This window comes from Mobula hypostoma, chromosome 10, assembly GCF_963921235.1.
Source record: "Mobula hypostoma chromosome 10, sMobHyp1.1, whole genome shotgun sequence".
NCBI classification, from domain to species: domain Eukaryota; kingdom Metazoa; phylum Chordata; class Chondrichthyes; order Myliobatiformes; family Myliobatidae; genus Mobula; species Mobula hypostoma.
In genome coordinates this window covers 7369200-7396160 of record NC_086106.1, presented here as the reverse complement: position 1 = coordinate 7396160, position 26961 = coordinate 7369200, and the positions used below count along the sequence as shown (strand labels likewise).

At 51.1% G+C, this 26961-nt stretch overlaps 1 protein-coding gene across 2 annotated transcripts in view; it reads right to left on the bottom strand.

The window, feature by feature from the left end:
- Positions 1-306: 306 nt before the first annotated feature.
- Positions 307-26961, bottom strand: part of LOC134352629 (dapper 1-like) — a 105031-nt gene continuing 78376 nt past the window's right edge. The window contains exons 2-4 of one of the 2 annotated variants that reach the window (XM_063059946.1): positions 18215-18347; positions 10549-10713; positions 307-6747 (exon numbers count right to left, since the gene is read on the bottom strand). In XM_063059946.1, coding sequence (XP_062916016.1) covers positions 4913-6747; positions 10549-10713; positions 18215-18347 — 2133 coding nt within the window. In that variant the 3' untranslated portion in view covers positions 307-4912. The remainder of the gene's footprint in view (positions 6748-10548; positions 10714-18214; positions 18348-26961) is intronic. The other variant, XM_063059947.1, reaches the window with a different exon arrangement.

Sequence of the window (26961 nt, the reverse complement as noted above, 5' to 3'; positions counted from 1 at the left end):
ATACATATATACAACATTTCAAACCACAATCCATCCAGCACGGGTTAAGAGGCAGTTAACAATGCCCAAAATTCATCATCACCATCATCTTTAGGCGCCAAGTCCTACTGGGTAGCGGGTGGAGATACGTCTCTACCAAAGGAGATGTAAGGGACTCCTTCCCTCCACTTGCCCGCAGGTCACCCTTGGGTAAGGTGTAGCACCTGCTTAGAATTCCCCTGATCAGGGTCACGTGGTGGATGGACGTACGGGCACAAGTCCTGGTTACGCAACCACTGACGCCAGGTGGACAATCTCTGAAGAGTATTGATAACGGCTGGGGGACGGGGGGAGTGTAACCCATCTTGCGAAGACACTGCCCGGAAGAAGCCGTTTCTGTCAAAAAATTTCCCAAGAGCAATCATGGTCACGAGACCATGATTGCCCACGTCATATTCATGTTGGGCGGGGGGGGTGGTCAATCTTGTGATTCCCACCCACCCCCAGTCAATCCAACCCCTCCCCTCCAACTCAAATCACAACCCACTCAGCTGGGATGCGTCACTTACACCAGTCCTGCCGAAGGATCTCGGCCCGAAATGTCGACTGAACTTTTTTTCCGTGGATGCTGCCTGGCCTGCTGAGTTCCTCCGGCGTCTTGTGTGTGTGTGTGTGTGTGTGTGTGTGTGTGTGTGTGTGTGTTGCTCAGATTTCCAGCACCTGCAGATTCTCTCTTGTTTATCACTCGCATCGTACTTGGCTGCGGGTTCCTGGAGCCCCTGTGATTTACTGAGGATTCTCACTCAAGATATTAACGGTGACACAATAGCAGAGCGATTAGTGTAACACCGTGATGGCGCCAGTAATCCGGGTTCAATTCCCGCCATCGCCTGCAAGGAGTTTGTACGTTCTCCCCATGACCACGTGGGTTTCCTCCAACTCCGTGGGTTAGTAGGCCAATTGGTCACGGGTGTGTGGTACAGGCCGGAGAGGGCCTGCTACCTTGCTGGGTCTTTCAATAAATGAAAAAGAAAGCGGGAAGCAAATTCCAGCTGTCTGCTCGTAGTCTCTGCCGAGCAGGATTTTCTCAGGGAATGCGGTGAGGCATGGGGATTCCCCAAGACTGCCCCTCCCGCTTGGCGCTAGGCTTCCGCAGTCAAGAGGCTGTCAAAAGAGGGATGGGTATCTCGCGCCAGAGGCTCACCGGCCCCCCACATCCTGCACCAGGAATTGCTGGGGGATTGAATTCGATGTGGGAACGTGTGGGGTGGTGGTGGGAATTTGCCCCTCTCCGATCTTTCCCTCGTGGGAAAGCAGGATGCATCCCACACAGTTACATACTGCAGCTGGAGAGGGCCGTTGGTTTGATCACACCCGGAATATTGTGCGCAGTTCAAAGGGAGAACGTGTTTGAATTAGAAAGGGCGCAGAGAAGTTTCACAAAGGATGCTGCTGGGACTGTGTAATAAGGAAAGATTTGATTGGCTGGAAATGTTGCCCCTGGAGAGTAGTAGGCCGAAGGGTGACATCTTTTGTACATTGGTTGTTTGTCAGTCTTTGTTTATGTAAAGTCTCTTTAACCATCTATTGTATTTCTTTTATTTTTTTGTAAATGCCTGCAAGAAAATGAATTTCAAGTATATTGGTAACATAAACGTACTTGGATGATAAGTTGAACTACTTGGAATTCAAGGGTCAGGCACAGGGTGAGGCTCTTTCCACACCGTCCCGTCACTGGGCGGAGGGCTATTTTAAGAGTGAAGAAACAATTCCAATTGAGGTTACAGATGGAATCGGATGTACATCAGCTCTCGCAGGGTTGCAGGCCATTATTTCCTGCAAAACGAAACCTAACATCGTGAGTGGCTGCGATGTTTCGCTCCCAGACGAGCTCAAGGCCTTTTATGCTCGCTTTGGAAGGGAGAATAACGCTACAGCCATGCGTATCCCTGCGGCATCTGGTGACCCTGTCTCGGAGGCCGATATGAGGACATCTTTCAGGAGGGTGAACTCTTTCAAGGCACCAGGCCCTGATGGGCTCTGAAAACCCTTGCCAGCCGACCGGCTGGAGTGTTCAGGGACATGCTCGATCTCTCACTGCTGCCGTCGGAGGTTCCTTCTTGCTTCAAGCATACCAGTGCCCAAGGTCTGCCTCAAAGACGTGTCACACGGTGGGATACGTATCTACTGCTACAAGGGGCTTTGAGAGGTTGGTCATGGTCAGAATCAACTCCTGCCTAAGCAAGGACCTGGACCCTCCGTAATTTGCCTATCGCCACAACAGGTCTACAGCTGATGCAACCTCACTGGCTCTCTGCTCGGCCATGGATTGCCAGGAACAACGGCAATACCTACGTCAGGCTGCTGTTTACTAATTACATCTCTGCGTTCAACACAATCCTCCCCTCAGTTCTAATCAACAAGCTCCAAACTCTGGTCCTCTGTGCCATTACCTGCAACTGCACCCTCGATTTCCTCACCGGGAGGCCACAGCCCGTGCAGGTTGGAAATAACATCTCCACCTCGCTGAAAGTCAACTCAGACGCTCTTCAAGGATGCGGGGAGGCTCTACTGTCTCTAGACCCACAACTGTGTGGCCAGGCACAGCTCAAACAGGCATCTATCAATTTGCCAATGGCACAAACATTGTTGGGAGAATTTCAGATGGTGACGAGGGGGCGTACAGGAGTGGGATAGATCAGCTGGTTGAGTGGCATTGTGGCAACAATCTTGCACTCAACGTCAGTAAGACCAGGGAATTGACTGTGGACTTCAGGAAGGAGAAGTCGAGGGAACACACACCTGTCAGGATAAGGAGATCAGCAGTGGAAAGAGTGAGCAGTTTCAAGTTCCTGGGTATCAACATCTCTGAAGGTCTATCCTGGGGCCAACATATTCCAGTTACAAGAAGGCACAACAGCGGCTACGTTTTACTCAGAGTTTGTGGAGGCTCGGTATGTCGACAGTCGCAAATTTCCGCCGATGTACTGTGGTTCCTTAAGGTTGAGATTGGCTAAAAGCGAACGGGACTAGCTCACGAAGGGGCCTTGGTTGGCCTGGATGTGTGTTAGGCAGACGGGGCTGTTAACGCTGCCCAGCTCCGGAGCAATGTGAAACCGAGGCAACAGAAAAGAGGGAATTATGTGATACACGGGTAAAGGTGCAGGTTCGATCCTGACTTCGGGTACTGTCTGTTCCCCCCGCAACTACACGGGGTCCCACGTCCTAATGACTTTCGGGTTGGCAGGATAAATAGCCGCTGTAAATCGTCCCCTTGTGTGCAGTGAGTGATGGAATCTGGGGGGGGGGGAGGAACGATGGGAAGGTGGGAGAAAATAAAATAAAATAGGACTTGTGTAAATGGGTTTTCCAAATGCCTTGATGGGCTGAGGGTGCTAGTTTCAAAGTTCAAAGTAAGTTTGTTATCAGAGCCTGCTTTGGTGCGATCATCTGTTACATATGGCTGTCATGTATCCAAGGGGCTTGTTCTGAATCTGGGTAAAATATCCCTGAGCCACCAGAGGAGATGCAGAGACAAGGGGGCTCGAAGCTGATGAAGAGGGGAGCCTCTATGGTACAGCTTAAGGGGGCAAGTTCAAAGTTCAAGGAGCCAGGGCGCAGACAGGGCTGCCGATGGTGGCAGGAAATTCAGGCGATCAAGAACCCAGAGTTGGGGGGGCACAGAGGTCTTTGAGGGTGGTAGAGGGCTGGGGTCCGCAGGACATTGGAGGCCCAGAGGCCTGCTGGTGCCGGGATGTTTGGTGACACTTGCGGGCGGCATCCCCACCCACCCACCCAGCACACCCTTGGGTGTGTTGGTCGTTGAGGCACATGGCTCATTTCACTAACGAGAGAGAGTCTGCGGACGCTGGAAGTCCAAGCAACACACACAAAATGCCAGAGGAACTCAGTAGGCCAGGCACTGTCTGTGGAAAACGTTTCGGCCGAGACTCTTCACTAATGTGGTACAAGCTGGTGGCGAAGTTATGTTTCTGGGAAGATATACACGGCTCTAGTAGTGGGTCTGGGTAACGACATGTCGTCCGCCTGGGAACATGTCTTCGCTGCCAGCTTGTACCACAGTCGTGAAGGGTCTCGGCCCGAAACCTCGACTGTACTCTTTTCCATAGACGCTGCCTGGCCTGCTGAGTTCCTCCAGCATTTTGTGTCTGTTGTGACACAATTCACTATATGTTTCGGTAAATGAACGAAAAAAAACAATCTGAATCTGAGGATATCACTTGATCAGGTGTGGCTGAGGGATTTGACCACAGAGGTGAGAAATTTGAAACAGGAACGTCAGTCAGGGATGGCGAAGGGGGTGGGTGCCAACCAGCAGGCGACATTCAAAACCCAAGTCCTTGTCTGCTCCTTGATCTAGAAAGCCTTCCACCACAAAAACGTCAAGAGACTCTCCGTGGTAACACAGCGTAAAATAAGTCGTGGTCGGTTGATGCGGCGTAGGATTAACGGACAGCCCCTCCGCGAGGTGAGGTCGCGGAACCAGGCGCGAGTGAACCGGGCCCTCGAGCTGGAATTCCATCACGCAGAGGGGTTTTCCTTGGCACATGGGGGGCCCCCCGTTTCCTCGGGGCACTTCTCTGGCGAGGGCTCAGGCGGAAGCGGATGCGGCAGGAGGTTGTGGCTTCGAGACCCGCCCCTCGCCACAGAAAATGGGGCACGAGACCAGGCCTGGTGCCACCCTCCCCTCATCCTCTGCTCTGTACGGTGCTTCTGGAAAGTTCTCCGGCTGCCATGGGGAAGGGGAGGAGATCTGTGCGGACGTCAGGTGGAGGTATGGATAAAGAGTCAGGTGGGCTCTCGCCTCTATCGGCCCAGTCCCCTCTTCCGATAAACTTGCAGTGGGGATGGTGGGGGTTGGGGGGGGTAGGACAGCTTCAAAGCTCTGATGGGACGTCCCGAGTTGCTCCCCTCACACAGTTGTCATAACCTTGAGGGAGCCGGTGCGGAAACGAAGAATCTTCTTCTTCAGCGCATGGGAGGCTTTGATCTTGACGAAGACCTTGGGCTGGGCTGCGTTGCGGCCAGCCGCCTGCGGGGCCATCTGCTGAGGCCACACCAGCCCGCCGCCCTCGTCGTCCGTCTCGCTGGAGCAGGTGCTGAAGGCCGGCGACTCGACCTCGCTCAGGCTCGACTCGCTGTCACCGAAGCCGCCATGGGCGCCATAGGCCCTGGGTCCCGGCCCCTCGTCCTCGGGAGGCGCCCGGTCCTCCAGGTCGCTGCCGGCCTGGTGGCCGGCCACCTTCTGGTACCTCCTGAGCCGCCGCTGGCCCTCCCCAGGCGCATAAGGCTCAGCGGCCGCGACCGCGACCTCCTCCTGGCTGATCTCCGCCGTCGACCTCCAGCGCCGGTAGCCGCCGCTGCCGCCGCCGCTGGGGTGACGCCTGGACCGCAGGGAGCGGCCCTCATCCCGCTCCACCGTGTTGTACTTGCCACCGGCCGAGCTCTGCCGGTGCAATAGGCTGTTCTCCGAGTTGGAGCGGCACGTCTTCTTGGCCCGCGGCGAAGGCTTGCGGCCGTTCCTCCTCGCGGCCTCCGCCTCCTCGCTGAAGCGACACTTCTTGCCCGGGGCCTTGCCCTTCTCCCTGAAGCCGGGGGGGACCGCCTCGGGCGACATGTCGGCCGAGCGGCACTTGCTGAGCATGGCGGCCTTGGCCCGGCCCCCCGGCCCTCCCCCTTGCCCTCGGTATGGCTGCTTGGCCGGTATGTACTGCGCGTTGACCATCTGGTAGGCCCCGTCGTCGAGTCCCCGGATGGGCGACCTCTTCTCTCGGACCTCAGGCCCAGCGGCGATGCGTTGCTCGAAAGGTGGTGACTGGACTTCCACTGAGTTGGCCCGAGTGGGTGCAAAGGCCCGGGACCCGTCGTCCAGTGAGTACACGTTCTGGTAGTAGCTCTCCTGAGGTGATGCCCGCATGGCCGGGTGGTAATTCAAGTCGTGGTACTCCAGGGAGGTTGGTCTCATGGGTGGAGTATTCGTCATGAGCCTGACCTGTTTCCTCAGGCTCTGGGAGTGCTGGGCCTCCTCCGTGCCCTTTGGCTTCTGGGCGGCACCGGCGAAGCTGTCTGAGGCCTGGCAGCTGGGGAGATTTTTCTTGGCCGACGACTGGTCCCCACCTGTGCTCCACTGGGGCCTGTACCTTGCGGTGGGCAGGCTGCCGTCGAAGCTGTGGGAACTGGAGATCTTCCCCCTCTCGGACGAGGGGTACACCTGCTCGCAGCTGGGACTCTGAGGGCTGGCGGACTCGGTGTTCCTCTGGCACAGGCTGCTTTGGCGAATCAGGCCCTTGGTGGGGTCCGCCGCGAGGCTCGTCCTCGGCTTGTTCGAGCGGACCGGGTAGACCCTCTTGTGGACCAGGCCGGTGATGTAATTCTCCAGCCTCTTTGACTGCACGGCCTCCAGGCCTTGGGCCAGCTCGGCCTCGGAGCCGAAGAACAGCTCGCCGTCACCGTCCAGCTTGTAGGCGCCCAGGAAGGAGGTGGGTGAGAAGGGCTTGTCCTCGCTGCTTGCCCGCAGGGCTTGGCCAAGGAGGGGGCTCTGTACGGCCATGGCGTGGAGGGGGCCAGGGTAGGTGAAGAGCTCCAGGTTGTCGCGGGTCATCAGGTCCGACGGGTGCTTCGACCGCATGTCCGCCAGAGCTTCCAGTGACTCCGAGTGGGGCACCGAGAAGGAGCGGGGCACCGAGGAGACGTAGTCGCTGTCGGCATAGCTCAGGCTCTCCTCCTGGTCTGTGTGCAGAGGCTCGGCTGGAAAAAATAATCAATACTCCATGTTAGAGTGCAGTGTGAGTCATCACTCCCAGGGCAGGGGCAGCACGGGTTAGATACAGAGTGAAGCTCCCTCTACACTGTCCCATCACACACTCCCAGGGCAGGGGCAGCACGGGTTAGATACAGAGTGAAGCTCCCTCTACACCGTCCCATCACACACTCCCAGGACAGGGACAGCACAGGTTAGATACAGAGTGAAGCTCCCTCTACACTGTCCCATCACACACTCCCAGGACAGGGACAGCACAGGTTAGATACAGAGTGAAGCTCCCTCTACATTGTCCCATCTTAGATACAGAGTGAAGCTCCCTCTACACTGTCCCATCACACATTCCCAGGACAGGGACAGCACGGGTTAGATACAGAGTGAAGCTCCCTCTACACTGTCCCATCACACACTCCCAGGGCAGGGACAGCACGGGTTAGATACAGAGTGAAACTCCCTCTACACTGTCCCATCACACACTCCCCAGACAAGGACAGTACAATCTCGACCCTGAATGAAGCTCCCTCTAAACTGTCCCAACAAATGTACCAGAACAGGGACAGAACAAACTGGACACCAAGTAATACTCCTCGGGGGGGGTGTTATAGCATCGGGATTTGACACCCTAGTGCTGATGGAGTGGGAGTAGAGTTACCCGTGATTGAAGGGTGGGGCAGACTCGATGGGCCAATTGGCCTACTTCTGTTCTTATATCTTATGGTCTTACACTCCTTCAGTATTAGTAAACGAGCCACAAGCCGTGCACATAGCGCTGGTGAGTCATATGTCATCATAACATCCACTAGCAGTGAATTAGATCCAAATGTTACTGGACTTGTTCTGGGTAGAGGCTCCAAGGAGATACGGTGCCACCAACCACAATCTCATGTAACGAAAGACGGAACAGTCTCCTCGTGATCCCGAGTTTGAATCGCAGTGAACCTCCTGACACAGGGCCTCAAACAAAGCAGGAGTTGACTGAGGAGGCAACCAAGTTAGTCCACAGTGGTACGTCTCCTGCCAATGGGTGTCTGACTACCCAGACGACTGTGTGGCGTTGAGGCCACCTCAGCGTAGCAAGGGCGCGGTTACTCTGCAGAGGAGATTCCCGAGGACGTTGCTGGGATCAGGTGTCCCAAGGAAGATACAGTAGCCCGGGTTTGGCCTGTTTTACTTATTCATGAATTTATTGAGATACAGTATGAAATAGCCCTTCCGGCCCTTTGAGCTGTGCTGTCCAACAACCCCCCAACTTAACCCCAGCCTAATCACGGGACAATTTACAATGATCAATTAACCTACCAACCGGTACGCCTTTGGACTGTGGGAGGAAACCAGAGCACATGGAGGAAACCCACACGGTCACGGGGAGAACACACGAAATCCTTACAGGCAACGGCGGGAATTGAACCCGTATCTCCTGTACTGAAAAACGCTGTGCTGACCACTACGCTACCGTGCTGCCCCATTTTCCTTGAAGCAGAGAAGGTTGAAAGAGAGAAGATTGTGAGGGGAATAGACCAGAGGGGAGTAAGTTTATTTATTTCGAGATGCGGCATGGTAACAGGCCCTCCTGGCCGACTGATCCCAAGCAGCCATGTGACCTTTAACCTGCTAACTTGTACGTCTTTGGACTGTGGGAGGAAACCAGAGCACCCGGAGGAAACCCACATGGTAACAGAGAAGAACATACCAGTTCCTTACAGACGGCGCTAGGAATTGAACCCGGTTACACTAACCACTACACCCCAAAATGTCCTTGGTCGTGCTGCGAGCTCTGCGAGCAGGGCTCGGACCCATGTGGGGGATCGCCTCTGGATTTCAAGTCCAACGCCGTAACCATGCGGCCAACTTTTCTCCACTGCAGAAGTGACTTTCACCACAGGGCAAAGATTTATGGTAAGGGGCAGAGTGTTCGTGGGGATTTGAGGCTGACGGTGGGTGGAATTTGGAACCCAGTGCCTGAAAGTGTGATGGACGGAGACACTCCCACGATGAACCCTTGGATTGCCAAGGCATAGAAGGCATTCCGCCACATTCTGGTAAATGGGTACTTGGTGGTCAGCACGATGGAGATGGGCAGAAAGGTCTGTTTCTGTGCTGTAAGTCTATGAGCATCGCACGGGCTCCTGTCCACCAGGCTCTGGTGTCTATATGAGGTCGATCTAGCAAGGGTGACCTCCAAGAGGTCCACCATCTTGTCGTGGGGTTTGGAGGCTTGCGTGCCTCAGTGACCCGGAGAGCTGTGTTGGCTGGAGTCAGGGCTTTATGCTTTGGCTCTTGGTAGGGTCACCCATGCCAAACAGGTCAAAGAGTAGAGGCCAGACTAAGAGTGGTCCACCGGTCCTCCAGGTTCAACTCAGGGCTAACAACCCTAACTGGGCAAACAAAATTGTTACGGAAACAACAGTGAAGAACCCTTCTACATCTGAGTGTGTCGATATTCCTGAGTCTCCACCCGGGACTTGCACGACCGACAGTGGTGAAAACCGAGAGGAAGCTACTGACACGATGAAGGAAGCCCTGAACACCACCAGAGATGGAGGATCTTCACTGCTGCCCTAAACACCAGCAACGTAATGATCAATAAGTAAGTAACAAGAGTTAATAGGTACAGACAAAAGAGACGGCAGATATCTGAAGCAGCAAACCATCTGCTGGTGGAAGTCAGCAGATCGAGCGATGGGGTGGGGGCAGGACCTGCCAATGTTTGGAGTCGAAACCCAGCATTTGATCAATTCTGTAGGAGGGTGAGGGAGAGCCATTCACTATAAGATATTGGATGGGTTGGGAACGATTTAAGGCAATGCCGCAGTAGCCCGACCAGGGTCCAGGGTCCGACCCTGACCTCCGGCGCTCTCTGCGTGGAGTTTGCACGTTCTCCCTGTGGTCCGCCTCCGGTTTCCCATGGGTGCACTGGCTCCTCCCACGTCCCAAGGTCGAGCAGGTTGATAATTAGCCACTGTGGATTGATCCTGGTGTGTAGGTGATTGGTGGAGTCGGGGGTGTGGGGAGTGGATGGGATGTTGAGGGGGAACTAGGAGACGAGTGGAAGTGTGTGCTATTGGCCGGTGCAGGGTTGGTAGACCGAAGGGCCTGTTCCTGTGCGGTGGGTCTCCGGGACTCCACACTCACTGAAGTTAAGTTAGGAGTGGGAAGGAAAGTTTGGTTTACACTGAGAGTTGCAATCTGGGATACACGCCCCGAGCGAGCAGGAGAAATGGACTTCTTCCATACAGAACATGCTTTCTTCTGACTGCCACCATTAGGAAGGAGATACAGGGGCCTCAGGACCCCCACACCACTGGGGTCAGGAACACTGACTACCCCTCAACCATCAGGCTCCTGAACCAGAGGGGATAACTTCACTCAACTCAACACTGAACTGTTCCCACAGCCTACGGACTCACTTTCAAGGGCTCGTCATCTCATGCTCTCGATATCTATTATTTATTCATTTATTATTATTTTTCTTTCTGCATTTGGTCAATTTATTGCCTCTTCCACATTGGCCGTCCGTCCGTCTTCTCGGGCACGGTCTTTCATTATGTTTGGATTTAATGTGAATGCCCACAAAAAAAAAAGAATCTCAGGGTAGTTTATGGTGACTTCAATGTACTGTGATAATAAATTTACTTTGAATTTTTAAGTTTTGAGGTTTAATACCAACTTTTTTGAAAGTATTGCAAAAAAGAATCCTCAATAGATGTCCTCCCACTACTGGGCATTAATACAGTTCCTCACGGGGACATCCTCAACACTCCTCTGCAGTTGCCTGGGTTCACACCTACCTAATGATTTGGGTCGTTCGTTTGCATAATTAATGCGAGCGTCAGCCAAGCCAAGCCGCGGGTAGTTGCACGCAGCAGAATGCAAGCTGGGGAAGCACTCGGCAAAGATGGAGGCGGAGGAGTCGGAGAGCGCGGGGGACGGGCCCTCGCTGAGCTCATAGAAGCCTGCAGGAGGGAGCAGGGGGGAGGGTGGAGGGAGGCAGAGAGGAAGGTGGAGGAAGACGGTGGGGAAGGCGGGTGGGGGTGGAAGGTGGGGTTGTAGAGAGAGAAAAAAAATCAGCGTGTTAAAGGCGTGGGTCAAACATCAACTTGCAGCAGTCGCGTGGAGCGTGAGCGGATCCAGTCGGCGGTATCGTGTGCTGTCCCCAACCAGTCCGCACAGAGGTACCTCGAGTATCTCAATCGAAGCGATTCCCTCCAAAAACCTTCAGGCTTTGCAGGGGTTCATGGGGATGGCGGGAACGGTCTCTAGGGTTGCCAACTTTCTCACTCCCAAATAAGGGGACAAAAGTAGCAGTCGAATACGGGACACGTGTGCTCACTCCAAGAAAGACTACCATGACCGTGAAGCCCGGCGTGGGCACCTGCGTGTGTGTGCATAACGTGCACATACGTGACGTGCGCATGCGTGTACGTGCCGATTTTTTTCTACAAATCGGTTTTGGCTTAACCTTCCCGATTCTGTTAAGTGAAACATACATTATTTCTACTTTATATAAGCTGTGTATTTATCATATCATTCCTGCTTTTACTACATGTTAGTGTTATTTTAGGTTTTATGTGTTATTTGGTAGGTTACTTTTTGGGTCTGGGAACGCTCAAAAATTTTTCCCATATAGATTAATGGTAATTGCTTCTTCGCTTTACACCATTTCGGCTGACAAACGGCTTCATAGGAACGCTCTACCTTAGAGGGGGAATACAGGACAAGGGCGGTCCCATATGGGACAAACCAATTTAGCCCAATATACGGGATGTCCCGGCTAATACGGGACAGTTGGCAACCCTAATGGTCTCTCAGTGTACAACATTTGGGGGGGGGACCTGTTAGGGACAGGCCTGTCACTGTATAACAATGTGGTACTGGACTGTCGGTGGGTAGTTTCACCAAGGCATCTTTTACATACACTGCAGACTCGAGAGTGTGAACTAAACATCACATCCCAACGGTCTCCAAGAGTGCAGGAATCCTTCAGTAGGTGGAGCAGGAATGGGCCTCGGCCTCTCAAGACTGCTCTACTGTCCAATATCACTGTGTCTGGCTTGCCCTGCCCCTGTGCCCAGATATCCTTTAACTTTGGTACCTCAATGACTGAACTGAACTGCACTTGACCCAGCGTACTTTGGAGTCAGGAGCAAAGTTTATTTACTTATCTATCAATCCAGCATTGAATAGACCCTACAAGCCCTTCTAGCCCCCAGTTTAACCCTAGCCTAATCACAGAACAATTCACAATGACCAATTAACCTACCAACCGGTATGTCTTTGGGCTGTGGGAGGAAACCAGAGCACCAGAGGAAACCCATGCAGTCACGGGAAGAACGTACAAACTCCTTACGGGCATTGGCGGGAATTGAACCTGGGTTGTTGGAACTGTAAAGCGTCGTGCTCACCGCTACGCTACCGTGCCGCCAATTAAAACCAATTCGTGAATGGCTGAGAGGGGAAGATAGATCTGCATTTCCGTAACGCCGTCTGTGGTGACCCACATTGCCTGGGATTTCTTTTTTGGAGATACACGAGGCAGCAGATGCTGGAATCAAGGCAACAAGCAAACTGCTGGACTAACTCAGTGGGCCAGGCAGCATCGGTGAAGGGAAGTGGACAGTCAAAGTTTCGGGTCATTTGCAAAACCTCGCACTTGTCTGCACTAATCTCCATCAGCCATTTTTCAGCCCATTTTTCCAGCTGATGCAGATCTCTCTGCAAACAATGATAGCCTTCCTCGCCAACCACTACACCCCCAATCTTGGTGTCATCAGCAAATTTGCTGATCCATTTAACCACACTATCATCCAGATCATTGATATCGATGACAAACAGCAATGGACCCAGCACCGATTCCTGCGCACACGGGCCTACAGTTAGAGAGGCAACCATCTACTACTCTGACTTCTCCAACAGAGCCTATTCTTAATCCAATTTACTGAATGCCGAACGACTGAACCTTCTTGACCATCTCCCATGAAGGACTTTCTCAAATGCCTTACCAAAGTCCCTGTAGACAATATCCACTGCCTCGCCTTCACCCACCCTCCTGATAACTTCCTAAAAAAACTCTATAAGATTGGTTAGACGTGACCTACCACACACAAAACCATGCTGACTATCCTTAATCAGTCCATGTCTATCCAAGTACTTATATATCCAGTCCCTTAGAATACCTTCCAACAGCTTTCCCAGAACTGATGTCAGGCTCACCGGCCTGTAATTTACTGGTTTATGTTTAGAGCCTTTTTTAAACAGTGGTACAACATTGGCTATCCTCCAGTCCTCTGGTACCACCCCTGTCACTAAGGATGATTTAAATATCTCTGAAGGGGCCCCGGCAATTTCTACACTTGCCTCCCATGGGGTCCAAGGGGATACCTTGTCAGGCCCTGGGGATTATTCCACCCTGATTTGCCTCAGGGTGACAAACACCTCCTCCTCTGTAACCTGACCAGGGTCCATGAAGTTGAGGCTGCTTTGCCTCACTTCAATAGATACTGCGTCCGTCTCCTGAGTAAATACAGGTGCAAAGAGTGAATTTAAGATCTCTCCCATCTGTTTTGGCTCCACACAGGGATTCCCATTCTGGTCTTCCAGAGGACCAGTTTTGTCCCTTGCAATCTGTTTGCTCTTCACATACCTGTAGAATCCCTTTGGATTCTCCTTTACCTCGTCTGCTAGAGCAACTTCATTCCTCCTTTTAGCCTTCCTGATTTCTTTAAGTGTTTTCTTGCATCTCTTATACTCCACAAGCACCTCATTTGTTCCTGCTTGCCCTCCCTGCTATGCACTCCCTTTTTCTCTTAACCAGGGCCTCAATACCTCTTGAAAACCAAGGTTCTGACTCCTGTTATCTTTACCTTTTATTCTGACAGGCACCTACAAGCTTTGTACTCTCAAAATTTTGTTTCCGAAGGCCTCCCACTTTCCAAGTACACCTTTGCCAGAAAACAGCCTGTCCTAATTCACACTTGCCAGATCATTTCTGATACTATCAAAATCGGCCTTTCTCCAATTTAGAATGTTGTATGACGTGGGCAATCATGGTCTTCCCATGACCACGATTGTTCTTGGCAAATTTTTTTTGTTCGGGTGTTTTGCAATTGCTTTCTTCTGGCCATTATCAACACTCTTCAGAGATGGTCTGCCCGGCATCAGTGCTCACATAACCAGGACTTGTGATATTCACCACCTGCCCCCTTGGCTTCACGGGACCCTGACTGGGGGGGGCTAAGCAGGTGCTACACCTTTCCCAAGGGTGACCTGCAGGCTAGCGGAGGGAAGGAGCGCCTTACACCTCCTTTGGTAGAGGAGGGGTAGGAACTGGTTAGAAGGAGGGAGAAAAGGGATGGAGGGAGAGCACATTTCCTGAAATTGGAGAATCTAATGCTTAGACTGTTTTGCTGCAGAGAACCCAAGCCGAACATGGGACTTCCTCTGGTTTGCGGTAGAGTTATTTCTAATGCGTTTACGCAAAGAACACACTCAAATTGAAGTGATAAAAGGAGAGGAGAGTGGGGATAATTAGGCAGGAATGCCCGGAGACAGGAAAACAAAGAGATAAGGGACGACACAGTGGAGAGCACTCTAACTGGCTGCATCGCCATCTGGTATGGGTGCGGAAAGGAGGGGGCTACTGCAAAGGATTGAAGTAAGATGCGGAAAGTTGTGAACTCAGTCAGCTCCATCACGGGCACCAGCCTCCGTAGTGTCCAGGACATCTTCAAGCATCGATGCCTCAAAAAGGCAGCATCCATCATTAAGGACCCCCACCACCCAGGACATGCCTTCTTCTCATCGCTACCATCAGGGAGGAGGGACAGGAGCCTGAAGACACACACACTCAACGATTCAGGAACAGCTTCTTCCCCTCTGACATCCGATTTCTGAATGGACATCGAACCGATGAACACTGCCTCACTTTTTTATAGACTGTAATTCACAGTTTTTTTTATTATTACGTACCGTCACCACGTAACGCAAATTTCACAACACATTCCAGTGATATTAAAGCTGATTCTGGTTGTAAGCAGAGGAAGTGACTCTGACAGTGAGACAGAGTGAGGAATGAAACAAGCCAGATGTGAGAAGCCAAGGTAATTATAGAGGCAGGCAGAGCAAAATCAAAACCTGAAAATCAGGGAAATGGGGAAAGAAAGAGGTGGAAAGCTGACTGAAAGCTGGAACTGAATAGATAAACAATGTAACTAGACATCAGCGTTGGTCCACGGCCTCCTCTTGTGCCAAGAAGAGGCCACCCTCAGGGTGGGGGAGCAACACCACAAATCCCACCTTGGTAACCTCCACCCTGATGGCATGAAGATTGATCTCTCCTCCCTGTGAAATAATCCACACCTCCCCCAACCATCCTCTATTCCCCACCCTCACCTCCCCCTGGGTCCCCTCCTCTTTCCCTTTCTCCCATCGTGCACTCTCCTCTCCTATCAGATCCTCCCAAGCCCTTGACCCTTCCCACCCGCCTGGCTTCACCTATCCTCCTTCCCTTCCCCCCACCATTTTATTCTGGCATCCTCCCCCTTTCCTTCGCAGTGATGAAGGGTCTCGGCCCGAAACGTCGACTGGTTATTCTCTCTCCGTGGATGTCGCCTGACCTGCTGAGCTCCTCTGGCAACTTTGTGTGCGTGTCGCTTTGGGCGTCAGTGTCCCTGACAGAGAGCCCGTGTGGGAAAATCTATCAGGAGGAACTTCAAGGCACGGAAATCAAACACTAACCCCAAACTGACCTCAACCCCTTCACTTGCGACGTTGTGTATTCTCCAGGATGAACATCTGGAAACGATCTTTTCTTTTTTCAACGAACCTAGACAGATTTGGTGGGTGTTTTCGGTTCAGTTACTGGAGCTGCTTTTTAAAATTTATTTATTTAGAGATGTAGCGTGGAATGGAACCTTCCGGCCCAACGAGCCGCGCCATCCAGCAGCCCACACATTTAACCCTGTCCTAACTATGGGGCAATCTACAATGACCGATTACTTTACTAACCGGTACGTCTTTGGACTGTGGGAGGAAACCAGAGCACCCGGAGGAAACCGACTCGGCCACGAGGAGGATATGCAAACTCCTTGAGATGCCACTGGAACTGAACGCCGAAATCCGACACCCCAAGCTGTAATGGCTTCACGTTGACCACTACGACACCAGTGCCAACAGGAAAGCCCGGCCGGCGACCACACGTCCGGGAATGAAAGGGTTATCTTACGAAGAACGTTTGATGGTTCTGGGTCCATACTAGCTGGAATTCAGAAGGATGAAGTGGGGGAATCTCATTGAAAACTTTCGAATGTTGAAAGGCCTAGAGAGAGTAGACGTGGAAAGGATGTTTCCCATGGTGGGGGAGTCTAGGAAAAGAGGGCACAGCCTCAGGATAGAGGGGCATCCATTTAAAATGGAGATGCAGAGAAATTTCTTTAGCCAGAAGGTGGGGAATTTGTGGAATTTGTTACCACAAGCATCTGTGGAGGCCAGGACATTGGGTGTGTTTAAGGCAGAGCTTGATAGGTTCTTGATTGGACATGGCATCAAAGATTGTGGGGAGAAGGCTGGGGAGCAGGGCTGAGGAGGGGAAAAAAGATCAGCCATGCTGGAATGGTAGAGCAGACTCGATGGGCCAAATGGCCTAATTCTGCTCCTATGTCTTATGATCTTATGGAATTGAGGTGAACAGCGACCTTGTGTAAAACTCACAAATCTCCCTCCAAGAATTAGTCACAGGGATAGTTAGAGGCACTGTGGTTTTGGTAACCAAGACTTTTTCTATATATGTTTCTTATTATCATTTATAGTATATTTTACGTATCGATCTGCACTGCAGTCACAAAACAACATGACGTGCACTCAATGGCCACTTTATTAGGTACACCTGCTCGTTAATGCAAATATCTCATCAGCCAATCACGTGCCAGCAGCTCAGTGCATAAAAGCATGCGGGGATGGTCAAGAGGTTCAGTTGTTGCCTGGCCCAAACTTCAGAAGGGGGAAGAAACGTGATGTAATTGACTTTGTTGGTGTCAGATGGGGTGGTTTGAGTATCTGAGGAACTGCTTATCTCCTGGGATTTTCAGGCACAACAGTCCCTGGAGTTTATGGAGGATGGTGGAAATAGACAATATTGCACCAGTGCTTACAGAGAATGGTGTGGTAACGCCTTGAAAATGAGATCAGGGGAGAGCGGCCAGGTTGGTTCAAGCTGACAGGAAGGTGACAGGAACTCAAGTAACCATGTGTTCTGTACAGTGGTGTGCAGAGGAACATCTCTGAACACACAACATGTTCAACCTTGCTGTGGACGGGCTACAGCAGTAGAAGACCTTGAACACACTCCACTGGGGATCGGCCACTGGGTGTATGTCAGGTGATAATAAACCTGATTCTGATCATTTATTTATTGGGATACAGAACGGAAAAGGCCCTTCAGAAATCCCCAATTGAACCCGGATAGTTTACCATAACCAATTAACCTAGCAACCGGTACGTCTTTGGACTGTGGGAGGAAACCAGAGCACCCGGAGGAAACCCACGCGGTCACGGGGAGAACGTACAAATTCCACACAGGCAGTGGCGGGAATCGAACCCTGGTCTCTGGTGCTGAAAAGCAATGTGCTAACCACTACTTGTCATTTTTTTTTCCCCCTTTTGCTTGTGAGTATTATTTTCCTCAGAAAATAAACCAAAACGAATCCACTTAACCTGTTACCCTTCATGTGGTCACGTGGTTCACCCTGACAGCAGCTGAGGGAGTCAGATTCAGCATTCCCAGTGCTCAGCAGTAAGAAGCTGAGTGTGATCAAAGGCTAATTGTTAAACCAGACCACAGCCAGCCTGCGCACACAATGAGCAAAGCCCTACAAATAATCTCCCCTGGATGCTGGAGGGGTATGCAGTCTGGCCGGAGAGTTAGACAGAAATCCGTCGAGTCTAGAGAGGAGAAAGGACAATATAGCATCATGAATGACCCCACCCTCCCTGCTCACGGGCTGTTTGTCCAACTCCCATCAGGGAGCAGGCATCCACGCCGGGACGACTGAACTCAAAAACAGTTACTTTCCCCAAGCAGTAAAACTGATCAACACCTCCCCCCACTAACTCCAGCACTGTCTCAATATCTCCCGTCAGATTCACCTTCTGTACAGACACTCCCGTGCCTAGCGTCACTTTATGGACATACAATCAATTTATGTATATAAACTATCTTATGTATTTTTATTTATCGTGTTTTTTTTTAACTATTCTGTTCTTTATCTTATTGTGGGTTTTTTCTGATCCGGAGTAACAATTTTGTTCTCCTTTACACTTGTGTACTGGAAATAACACTAAACAGAGCTTGAACCTTGAAATGTGAGAAGATAACCTTGACTTGTAAATGCTTAAATCAGGCCTACGATGGAAGAAGCCCCACCCCTTCACACCGCCACTACGTGTCCCCCTCCCCCTTACCTGAGCTCGGGCGACTGTCGATCTCTGGTTCCCCTCCAGGAGTCTGCGACGCATCGAGTCGGAGGTCGCTGACCTGCCTCTCCAGTTGCTGGAGGGGGCTGAGGAAAGCGAGTTCTTGGCGTCTCAGCCCATTCTACCAGCGGTTAATGAGAAGGAAGAACGGGGAGAAAGACCAGGTGTTAGTCATGGTGTCGTCATTGAGATTAACATGAAGATTAACTTTATTGATCGCATACACATCGAAATATACAGTGAAATGCAAGATTTGCGTCAATGACCAACTAAGGATAGTACACATGTACCCACCAGCATGTTTCCTGCACCAAGAAAGTTCAAAGTACATTGTACAACTTGAGATTCGTCAGCTAACAGGCAGCCACATAACAAAGAAACCCAAAAGAACCCATGGAAAAAAAAGACCGCTGGACATCCATTGTGCAGAGAGAGAGAAAAAAAAACTAATCATAAAAATGATAACCGCAAGCAAATAGCGCTCTGTAGCCCACAGAGATACTCTGAGACCCATAGTCCAGCGCGGAGCCGCCTAAATGTCGCGGAGCAGCAAGCTGAACCGGCCCGTCACTCGCCACGGCTTCTAACATAGCCTGCCCTAAAATTATTAACCCCTTGGAATGTCAGAATCCGCATCAGGTTTGATATCACCGGCGTAGGTCATGAAATTTGCTGTTATGGCAGCAGTACGTTGTAATACATAATATTAAAAATGTGAATTACAGTAAATATATATACTGGCGTGTGGCCAAGTGGTTAAGGTGTTCGTCTAGTGATCCGAAGGTCGCTAGTTCGAGCCTTGGCTGAGGCAATGTGTTGTGTCCTTGAGCAAGGCACTTAATCACACGTTGCTCTGTGACGACACTGGTGCCAAGCTGTATGGGTCCTAATGCCCTTCCCTTGGACAACATCGGTGTCGTGGAGAGGGGAGACTTGCGGCCTGGGCAACTGCCGGTCTTCCACACAACCTTGCCCAAGCCTGTGTTCTGGAAACCTTCCAAGGCCTTCCATGGTCTCACGAGACTAACGGATGCCTATATATGTATTAAATAGTTCAATTAAATAAAACAAGTAGTAAGGTTGTGTTCCCGGGTTCAATGTCCACTCAGAAATCAGATGGCGCAGGGAAGAAGCTGTTCCTGAATCGTTGAGTGTGTGTCTCTTTCCTGACGGTAGCAATGAGAACAAGGCATGTCCTGGGTGATGGGGGTCCTAGAGTGGAGCCGTCTTTTTGAAGATGTCCTCGATGCTGAGGAGGCTGGTGCCCATGATGGTGCTGACTGAGTTCACAACTTTCTGCAGGATTTTTTTAACCCTGTGCTGTAGAACAGCACCCCCCTCCGCCCCACCCCTCCCATGCAGCCAGTTAGAATGCTCTCCACCGTACATCTGAAGAAACTTGTGAGTGACTTTGGACATCCCAAGTCTCCCCAAGCTCCTAATGAAATTTACTGTAGCTGCCGTTGTGCCTTCCTCGCAACTGCGTTGATGTGTGGGGCCCAGGAGAGATCCTCAGAGATGTGGACACCCAGGAACTTGAAATTGCTCACCCTTTCCACTGTTGACCCCTCGATGAGGACTGTAAGAGGAAACCAGGCCACCAAGGAGGTCATGGGGGAACATACAAAATCCTTACAAGTAGCGGCTGGAACTTAACGCCAATCTTACAAATGGCAAGGTAAAGCATTACGCTAACCACGATGCTACCTTGCCACGTCCAAGAAGACAATTCAATGGAAGGACCGTACCAGCATCTCCAAACAAAGACACAGTGGAGCTTAACCTTCTGTTGCAGTTATGATGTCCAAGGTACTTTACAGAGTCGCCCTTGCACTTAATTGCTCTACTCCTTATTTGGAAAGAATAGATTTTGGTTTCTGCAACCCCAGTTTGAAATTTGACTCCTCCCTCTGGTTCCCAGCCCCGCAGATCAGAGACATCACCACTTGCTTCCAGGTCCAAAGAACAGGCCAGTGCACAGGTTCTGTCTACACCAATGGTGTGGAGGTTGAAAGAGTTGAGATCTTCATGGTCCTAGGTGTGAGCATCTGGTCCAACCACATTGATGTCGCAGCCAAAAAAACTAAGGAGGGAGGAGAAGATGGCGGCGCGACGCAGTGCATGCGGCCATTCCGAATGAATATCGATATGTGTAACTAAGGGGCCGTGCACAATCCGGATTTGATGGAGACAGCCGTGAGAAGCACGGAGGAACACCTGTTGTAACTTCTGAAATCCCCACTTTGCTGCCGCTGCTACTGTGCGATCGAGAATCTCCGGAGACGAAGGCCCCAAATCCTCGGCTTTGCCTATTGCCTGTTGCCGGGGCCGGGGTCGAAGCACTCGGCAGAGATGGTGCTCGGTGCTCGGTGTCAGAGAGCTGGTCGGAGGCTCGGAGTTTTCGGACGGACTCGAAGTCGGACTGTGGTCGGTGCTTCCAGGATGCTGCATCGGCAAGTTGGCGGTGCTGGAGGTTCACCGTCTGCGTGAGATGATGGGACTTTCGAGAGACTTTGAGACTTTTACCGTGCCATGGTCTGTTCTTATCAAATTACAGTATTGCTTTGCACTGTTGTAACTATATGTTATAATTATGTGGTTTTTGTTGGTTTTTAAGTCGATTTGTCATGTGTTTTCATGATATCATTCTGAAAAACATTGTATCATTTCTTAATGCATGCGTTACTAAATGACAATAAAAGAGGATTGCGTGTCCTCATAATCTAATCTAACCAACACCTCTACTTTCGTAGGAGTCTAAAGAAATTTGGCATGCGTCGATTTTTATAGATGCGCCACAGAAATTATTCTGCCTGGATGCATCATGGCTTCGTGTGGCACTACACTGCACGTGACCATAAGAAACAGCAGAGAGCTGTGAACACAGATCAGTATCTCGCAGGAACCAGCCTTCCCTCTGTGGACCAGAGCAACACACGCAAAATGCTGGAGGAACTCCGCAGGCCAGGCAGCATCTATGGAAAAGAGTAAACAGTCGACGTTTCGGGCCGAGACCCTTCCTCGGGCTGGAAAGAAAGAGGAGAAGTCAGCGCAAGAAGGTGGGAGGAGGGGAGGAGGAAGTACAGGGTGGTGGGTGATAGGTGAAACCCGGAGAGCGGCAGGGGGTGAAGTAAAGAGCTGAGAAGTTGATTCGTGATGGAGATAAAGGGCTGGAGGAGGGAGGAATCTGACAGGAGAGTTTAGAGGACCATGGAAGAAAGGGAAGGAGGAGGAGCACCAGAGGGAGGTGATGGGCAGGTAATGAGAGAAGGTGAGGGAGGGAAACAGGAATGGGAAGTGATGAGAGGGGTGGCAATTACCGAAAGTTCAAGAAATCGACGTTCACGCCATCGGGTTGGAGGCGACCCAGACGGAATAATAAGGTGTTTTTTCCTCCAACCTGAGTGTGGCCTCATCACAGCGGTAGAGGAGGCCATGGACTGACATGTCGGAATGGGAAGTAGAATTGAAATGGATGGACAAGCTCCTGTCTACGTCAAATGTGTTGAGGTTGAGAGGGGTTAAGGACTTCATGTGATAAGACTGCTGAACGGATCCTGATCCTGATCTGGGCTGCACCCTCCAAATATCCGGACCTACCTCTTGTGTTTTTTTGCACTACCTTACTTCCCATTTTTCTATTTTCTATTTATGATTTATAATTTAAATTTTTAATATTTATTCATTTTAACTATTTTTAATATTTTTAGTATTTAATATTTGTAATCCAGGGAGTGTGAAGTGCAGAACCAAATATCACTGTGATGATTGTACGTTCTAGTACCAATTGTTTGGCAACAATAAAGTATAAAGTATGTTTCTGGGAAATGCAAATCAACAATCGCCCACCTTGGCCCAACCACATTGATGTTATGGCCCTAGAAAGCTAACTCACACCTCTACTAAAGAAATTGGCATGTCCCTGTCAACAGATCGATTTTTACCGACACAACGCAGAAATCGTTCTGTCCGGATGCTTCACGGCAACTGCTCGGTACGTGACCATAAGAAGCCACAGAGAGTTGTGGACACAGCTCAGCGCGTCACAGAAACCATCCTCCCCGCTATGGACTCTGTCTACACTTCCCCCTGCCTCAGTAAAGCGGCCAGTGTCATCAAAGACCACACCCCCCCCAACCCCGACATTTTCTCCTCTCTCCCACCAGGCAAAAGTTACAAACATGTACGGGGGCCGGGGGGGCTTCCATCTCACTGTTCTCAGTCTCTTCAACGGAGCTTTTGTATGATAAGGTGGGTCTCTTGGCCTCGCAATCTGCCTCATTACGATTTTGCACTTTATCGTTTAACGGCACGGTACTTTCTTGGTGGGGTGTCTAGGGAGGGTTATAACCTTTGGTGAAGGGGCTTGTCGTGTCCATTCCCGGGCAGCTCACTCACCTTGGGTCCCCGCCGGACGCTCGGCTCCCACCTGTGGCTCCGAGCAGCCGTCCGCAAGCGTCGCCGGCCACAGCCCGGTACACCGCTGCGAGAGGTGGGCTAACCCAGGTGAGGGTGGCCGGCCGGCCTCGTACCCCGGTGAGAGAGGGACACGCCTGTCCTAGCCTGCGAAGTCAGCTGGGGGGGACTGGGCGGATGAGATCTACAGCGAGATCCAACGGCCAGGAAGGCGGTTCTGCAGCGCTCCGCGGAGAGCGAAGGGCATGGCAAGGCACAGAAGGCGCCATGGTCAACCATTGCAACCAGGGAAGACCCTGGTTTGTGACGCTTGTTCCTATCACTAGACCTGAGGCCAAGAGAGTGGAACCGCCCCAGTGCAATGGCTTTTCCACTCTAAGAACCCTCCCGCACAGGTTTCCTGTCACCGTCGGACAGGATGGACGACCACCACTTTATCGGTAGCTTTTACACTTTATCCTGCATTGTTCTTTTTTAACTTGTTCGACCGCAATGCACTGTGTGGTGATCTGATCTGTACGAACGGTATGCAAGGCAAGTTTTTTTTTTGGTTGTGTCTCAGTTCATTAACACTAATAAACCAACTCCAAAAGCCGAAACGCAGAAACTTGAGGCTGAAACTCCAAAAGCTGAGGGAGTACCCCACCGTTAGAAGGGAGCTCCTTCAGCGAAGAGTGTAGGCTTATGGCCTATCATGACCAATAATGCTTTGCAACAAGCCATGATTTTGTTTGAGGTGCGGTTGCTATGGGAGCCGAGGACACGGAAAGCTCCCACAAATGATCGATTTCAGGTATTTGTAGAGGGAGGGCCCATTGATCAGAAGGCTACCGGGAACCTCCTAGTCTTTTATAATGACACCGGAGCAAAGTTAACTAAGTTAATTATTCTATTGTAGTCGCGCGCAAACGCGCTACTAAAGAAACACAGGGAGGCAGGGAGAGCTGAACTCAGAATGGCTTTACGGATTCAAAATCGCGCGCTTGAATCTCCCCTCCCACGGGCCCCTGCGACCCGCAGGGCGGACGTGACATCGGACTGTCCCCGGAAGGCCCGCCCCGAGCGGGTAGTTCCAAACGCGCTACCGCGTGTCTGCCCGCGGCTCCCGATGGCGGTTCGAGTCCCGCGTATGCGGGCCGCCACACTACGTTAACTGAGCCGATCTTGAGGGCAGGGGCCCTGTAATAAATCATTTGCACCCTACTGATCTCTGGGCAAACCATCAGAGTCCAGATTTGTGGAATTTGTTGCCACAGGCAGCTGTGGAGGCCAGGTCGTTGGGTGTAATTAAGGCAGAGATTGGTAGGTTCTTGATTGGACATGGCATCAAAAGGTTACGGGGAGAAGGCCGGGACCTGGGGTTGAGGAGGAGATAGAAAAAAAAGGATCAGCCGTGATTTAATGGTGGAGTAGACTCAATGGGCCAAATGGCCTAATTCTGCTCCTATGGTCTTATGGTCTAATCACAGCGCAATTTACAATGATCAATTAATCTACCAACCAGCGTGTCTTTGGACTGTGGGAGGAAACCAGAGCACCCGGAAGAAACCCACACAGTCATGGTGAAAAAAATACAAATTCCTTACAGGCAGTGGTGGGAAGTGAACCTGGGGTCTCCTGTGCTATATTGCTAACCACTACGCTAACATGCCGCCCCAGAGAGCTATGTAACTCATCTCATAGTCGGACAGTTCCCCGCCCAGCTCACAGGCACGGAGACTGTGTCCGCTTTGCGCTGATGGAACATCTAATCATTGACCCTCAAGAGAGGAGTGAATTAAATATGGAGGGTGGGGGTGGATATACTTGACAGCGAGCTTGACAAGAGAAAACAAGAGGAAAAAGAACTGACTGCCGGGCCTTTAGGGCCATCTGTCTCTCCCTGTCGCATGTATTGTGTTGGGGGGGTCAAAATTCTAAACGTGTTAGCAAAGGGAAACCAATTTTCGCCACAGCTTTCACGCAGCTGCTGGTTTTTGTGATGTCAATTTGTCTGCTCCAGACAGTCTTGTCTCCATCCAGTCGAATTAAATCACTATGGACACGGCGTGTCACATGACCATCACCAGTAGGCCCGAGGATAGGCTGAGGCCTGACTAAGAATCAGGGTCACAAGTCAAGCTCATCAATCTTGTCTGTCTTTATACCAATTTGTCAGGAAGCCTATTATTATTTCTTCGCGACGCTGAAAGGTTTGGTGTATTTCAGTTTCAACTGACTTTGGGGTGCTTCTTAAAATAAAATCTTGGTTTTCAGACAGCAGGCCCTGCCTTCTCTTCCACCCATTCTATCTCATGGAGAAAGCTGGGATCAGAGTCAAAGCCATTGATCGGGGCCGATGAAAGATTACTGACAAGGTTAACTCTTCGGGGAGTTAATATAGAGTGAGATTTGGATTTTTTTTTATCTGTTAACTTTTCAGGAACTGCTCATCACAAGCGCGATCAGCGCTTTCTGCTCATCCCGAACGGCCTTTGAGAAAATAATCGTAAGCCACTTATAGCTAATTGGCTTACCAGGTCATCTCAAAGGGCAATTGAAAAGCATCTACTTCACGTGGGCCTAGGCCCAACAAAGCAAGGACAGCACCTTGCCTTCCTTGACATACACTAGTTAACCAGATGAGTTTTTTACGTGTCACAACCGCTCTGCCCATGACCACAAGAAACTGCTGAGTGTTAAGCACGTGGCTCAATACATCAAGGACACCAGCCTCGTCTCCATGGATTCAGGTAAGATCTCCTGCTGACTCAACGTGTGAGAGAAACCTGCAGCACTGAGAAACATAGAAAACCTACAGCACAATACAGGCCCTTTGGCCCACAAAGATGTGCCGAACATGTCCTTACCTTAAAACTACCTAGGCTTACCCATAGCCCTCTATTTTTCTAAGCTCCATGTATCCATCCAGAAGTCTTTTAAAAGACCCTATCGTATCCGCCTCCACCACCACCGCCAGCCTATTCCACGCACTCACCACTCTCTGCGTAAAAATCTTACCCCTGACATTTCCTCTGTACCTACTTCCAAGCGCCTTAAAAATATGCCCTCTTATGCTAGCCATTTCAGCCCTGGGAAAAAGCCTCTGACTATCCATATAACCATAAAACAATTACAGCAGGGAAACAGGCCATCTCGGCCCTTCCAGTCCACTTGATCAACGCCTCTCATCATCTACAACACAAAATGATCTGCAGATGCTGGGGTCAAAGCAACACTCACAACGCGCTGGAGGAACTCAGCAGGTCGGGCAGCATCCGTGGAAAAGATCAGTCGGCATTTCGGGCCGGCACCTGACAAAGGGTTCAAATCTCCTCCGCAACCCCTCCCCCACCCATGTCCCCCCTGCAGCGAGACGACCAGAACCGAGCACAGCACTCCAAGTGGGGAGCCACCTGATTTCTTAATGGACATTGAAGCCATGAGCACTACCTTTCTACTCTTTTCTCTCTATCTACCTGCAGTACTTATTTAATTTAACTTCTGTTATAGATACATCTTACTGTAATTTACAGTTTTCATTATTATGGATCACAATGTACTTCTGCCGCCTGGCAATGGGTTTCATGACATCTGCCGGAGCTATGCCATTGATTTTAAACCTGATTCTGATTCTGATTTTGACCGCCAAAGGGTGGCAGAAAAAAATAAATAAAGGCATCCGTTAGTCTTGCGAGACCATGGATCTGCGCCTGGAAAGTCTTCACTCTCCAGGGCGCAGGCCTGGGCAAGGTTGTATGGAAGACCAGCAGTTGCCCATGCGGCAAGTCTCCCCTCTCCACGACACCGATGTTGTCCAAGGGAAGGGCATTAGGACCCGTACAGCTTGGCACCAGTGTCGTCGCAAAGTGATGTGTGATTAAGTGCCTTGTTCAAGGACACAACACGCTGCCTCGGCTGGGGCTCGAACTCTCAACCTTCAGGTCGTTAGTCCAATGTCTTAACCACTTGGCCACTTGGCAGAAAAAGACCCCGGGCATCTCGGCCTGCTCCGGGAACTGCTCTGCACGCGGCTGCAGGGAGTTGTGGACACAGCTCGGTACACCACAGGAACCAGCCTCCCCCGCCATCAACTCTGTCCTTCCTTCTCGCCGCCTCAGTAAAACAGCCGGCAAAATCAGTAACCCATCCCATCCCAGACATTCCCTCTTCTCCCTCCCCCACCCCCACCATCGGGCAAAAGATCCGGAAGCCCGCGAGCATGTACCACCAAGCTCAAGGACAGCCTCAGCTGATCTTTCACCGCTACGTTTTGTAGGATTTTCCGTTCAAGGCCATTGGTGTTTCAATACCAGGCTATATAGGACACAGTTAGATAG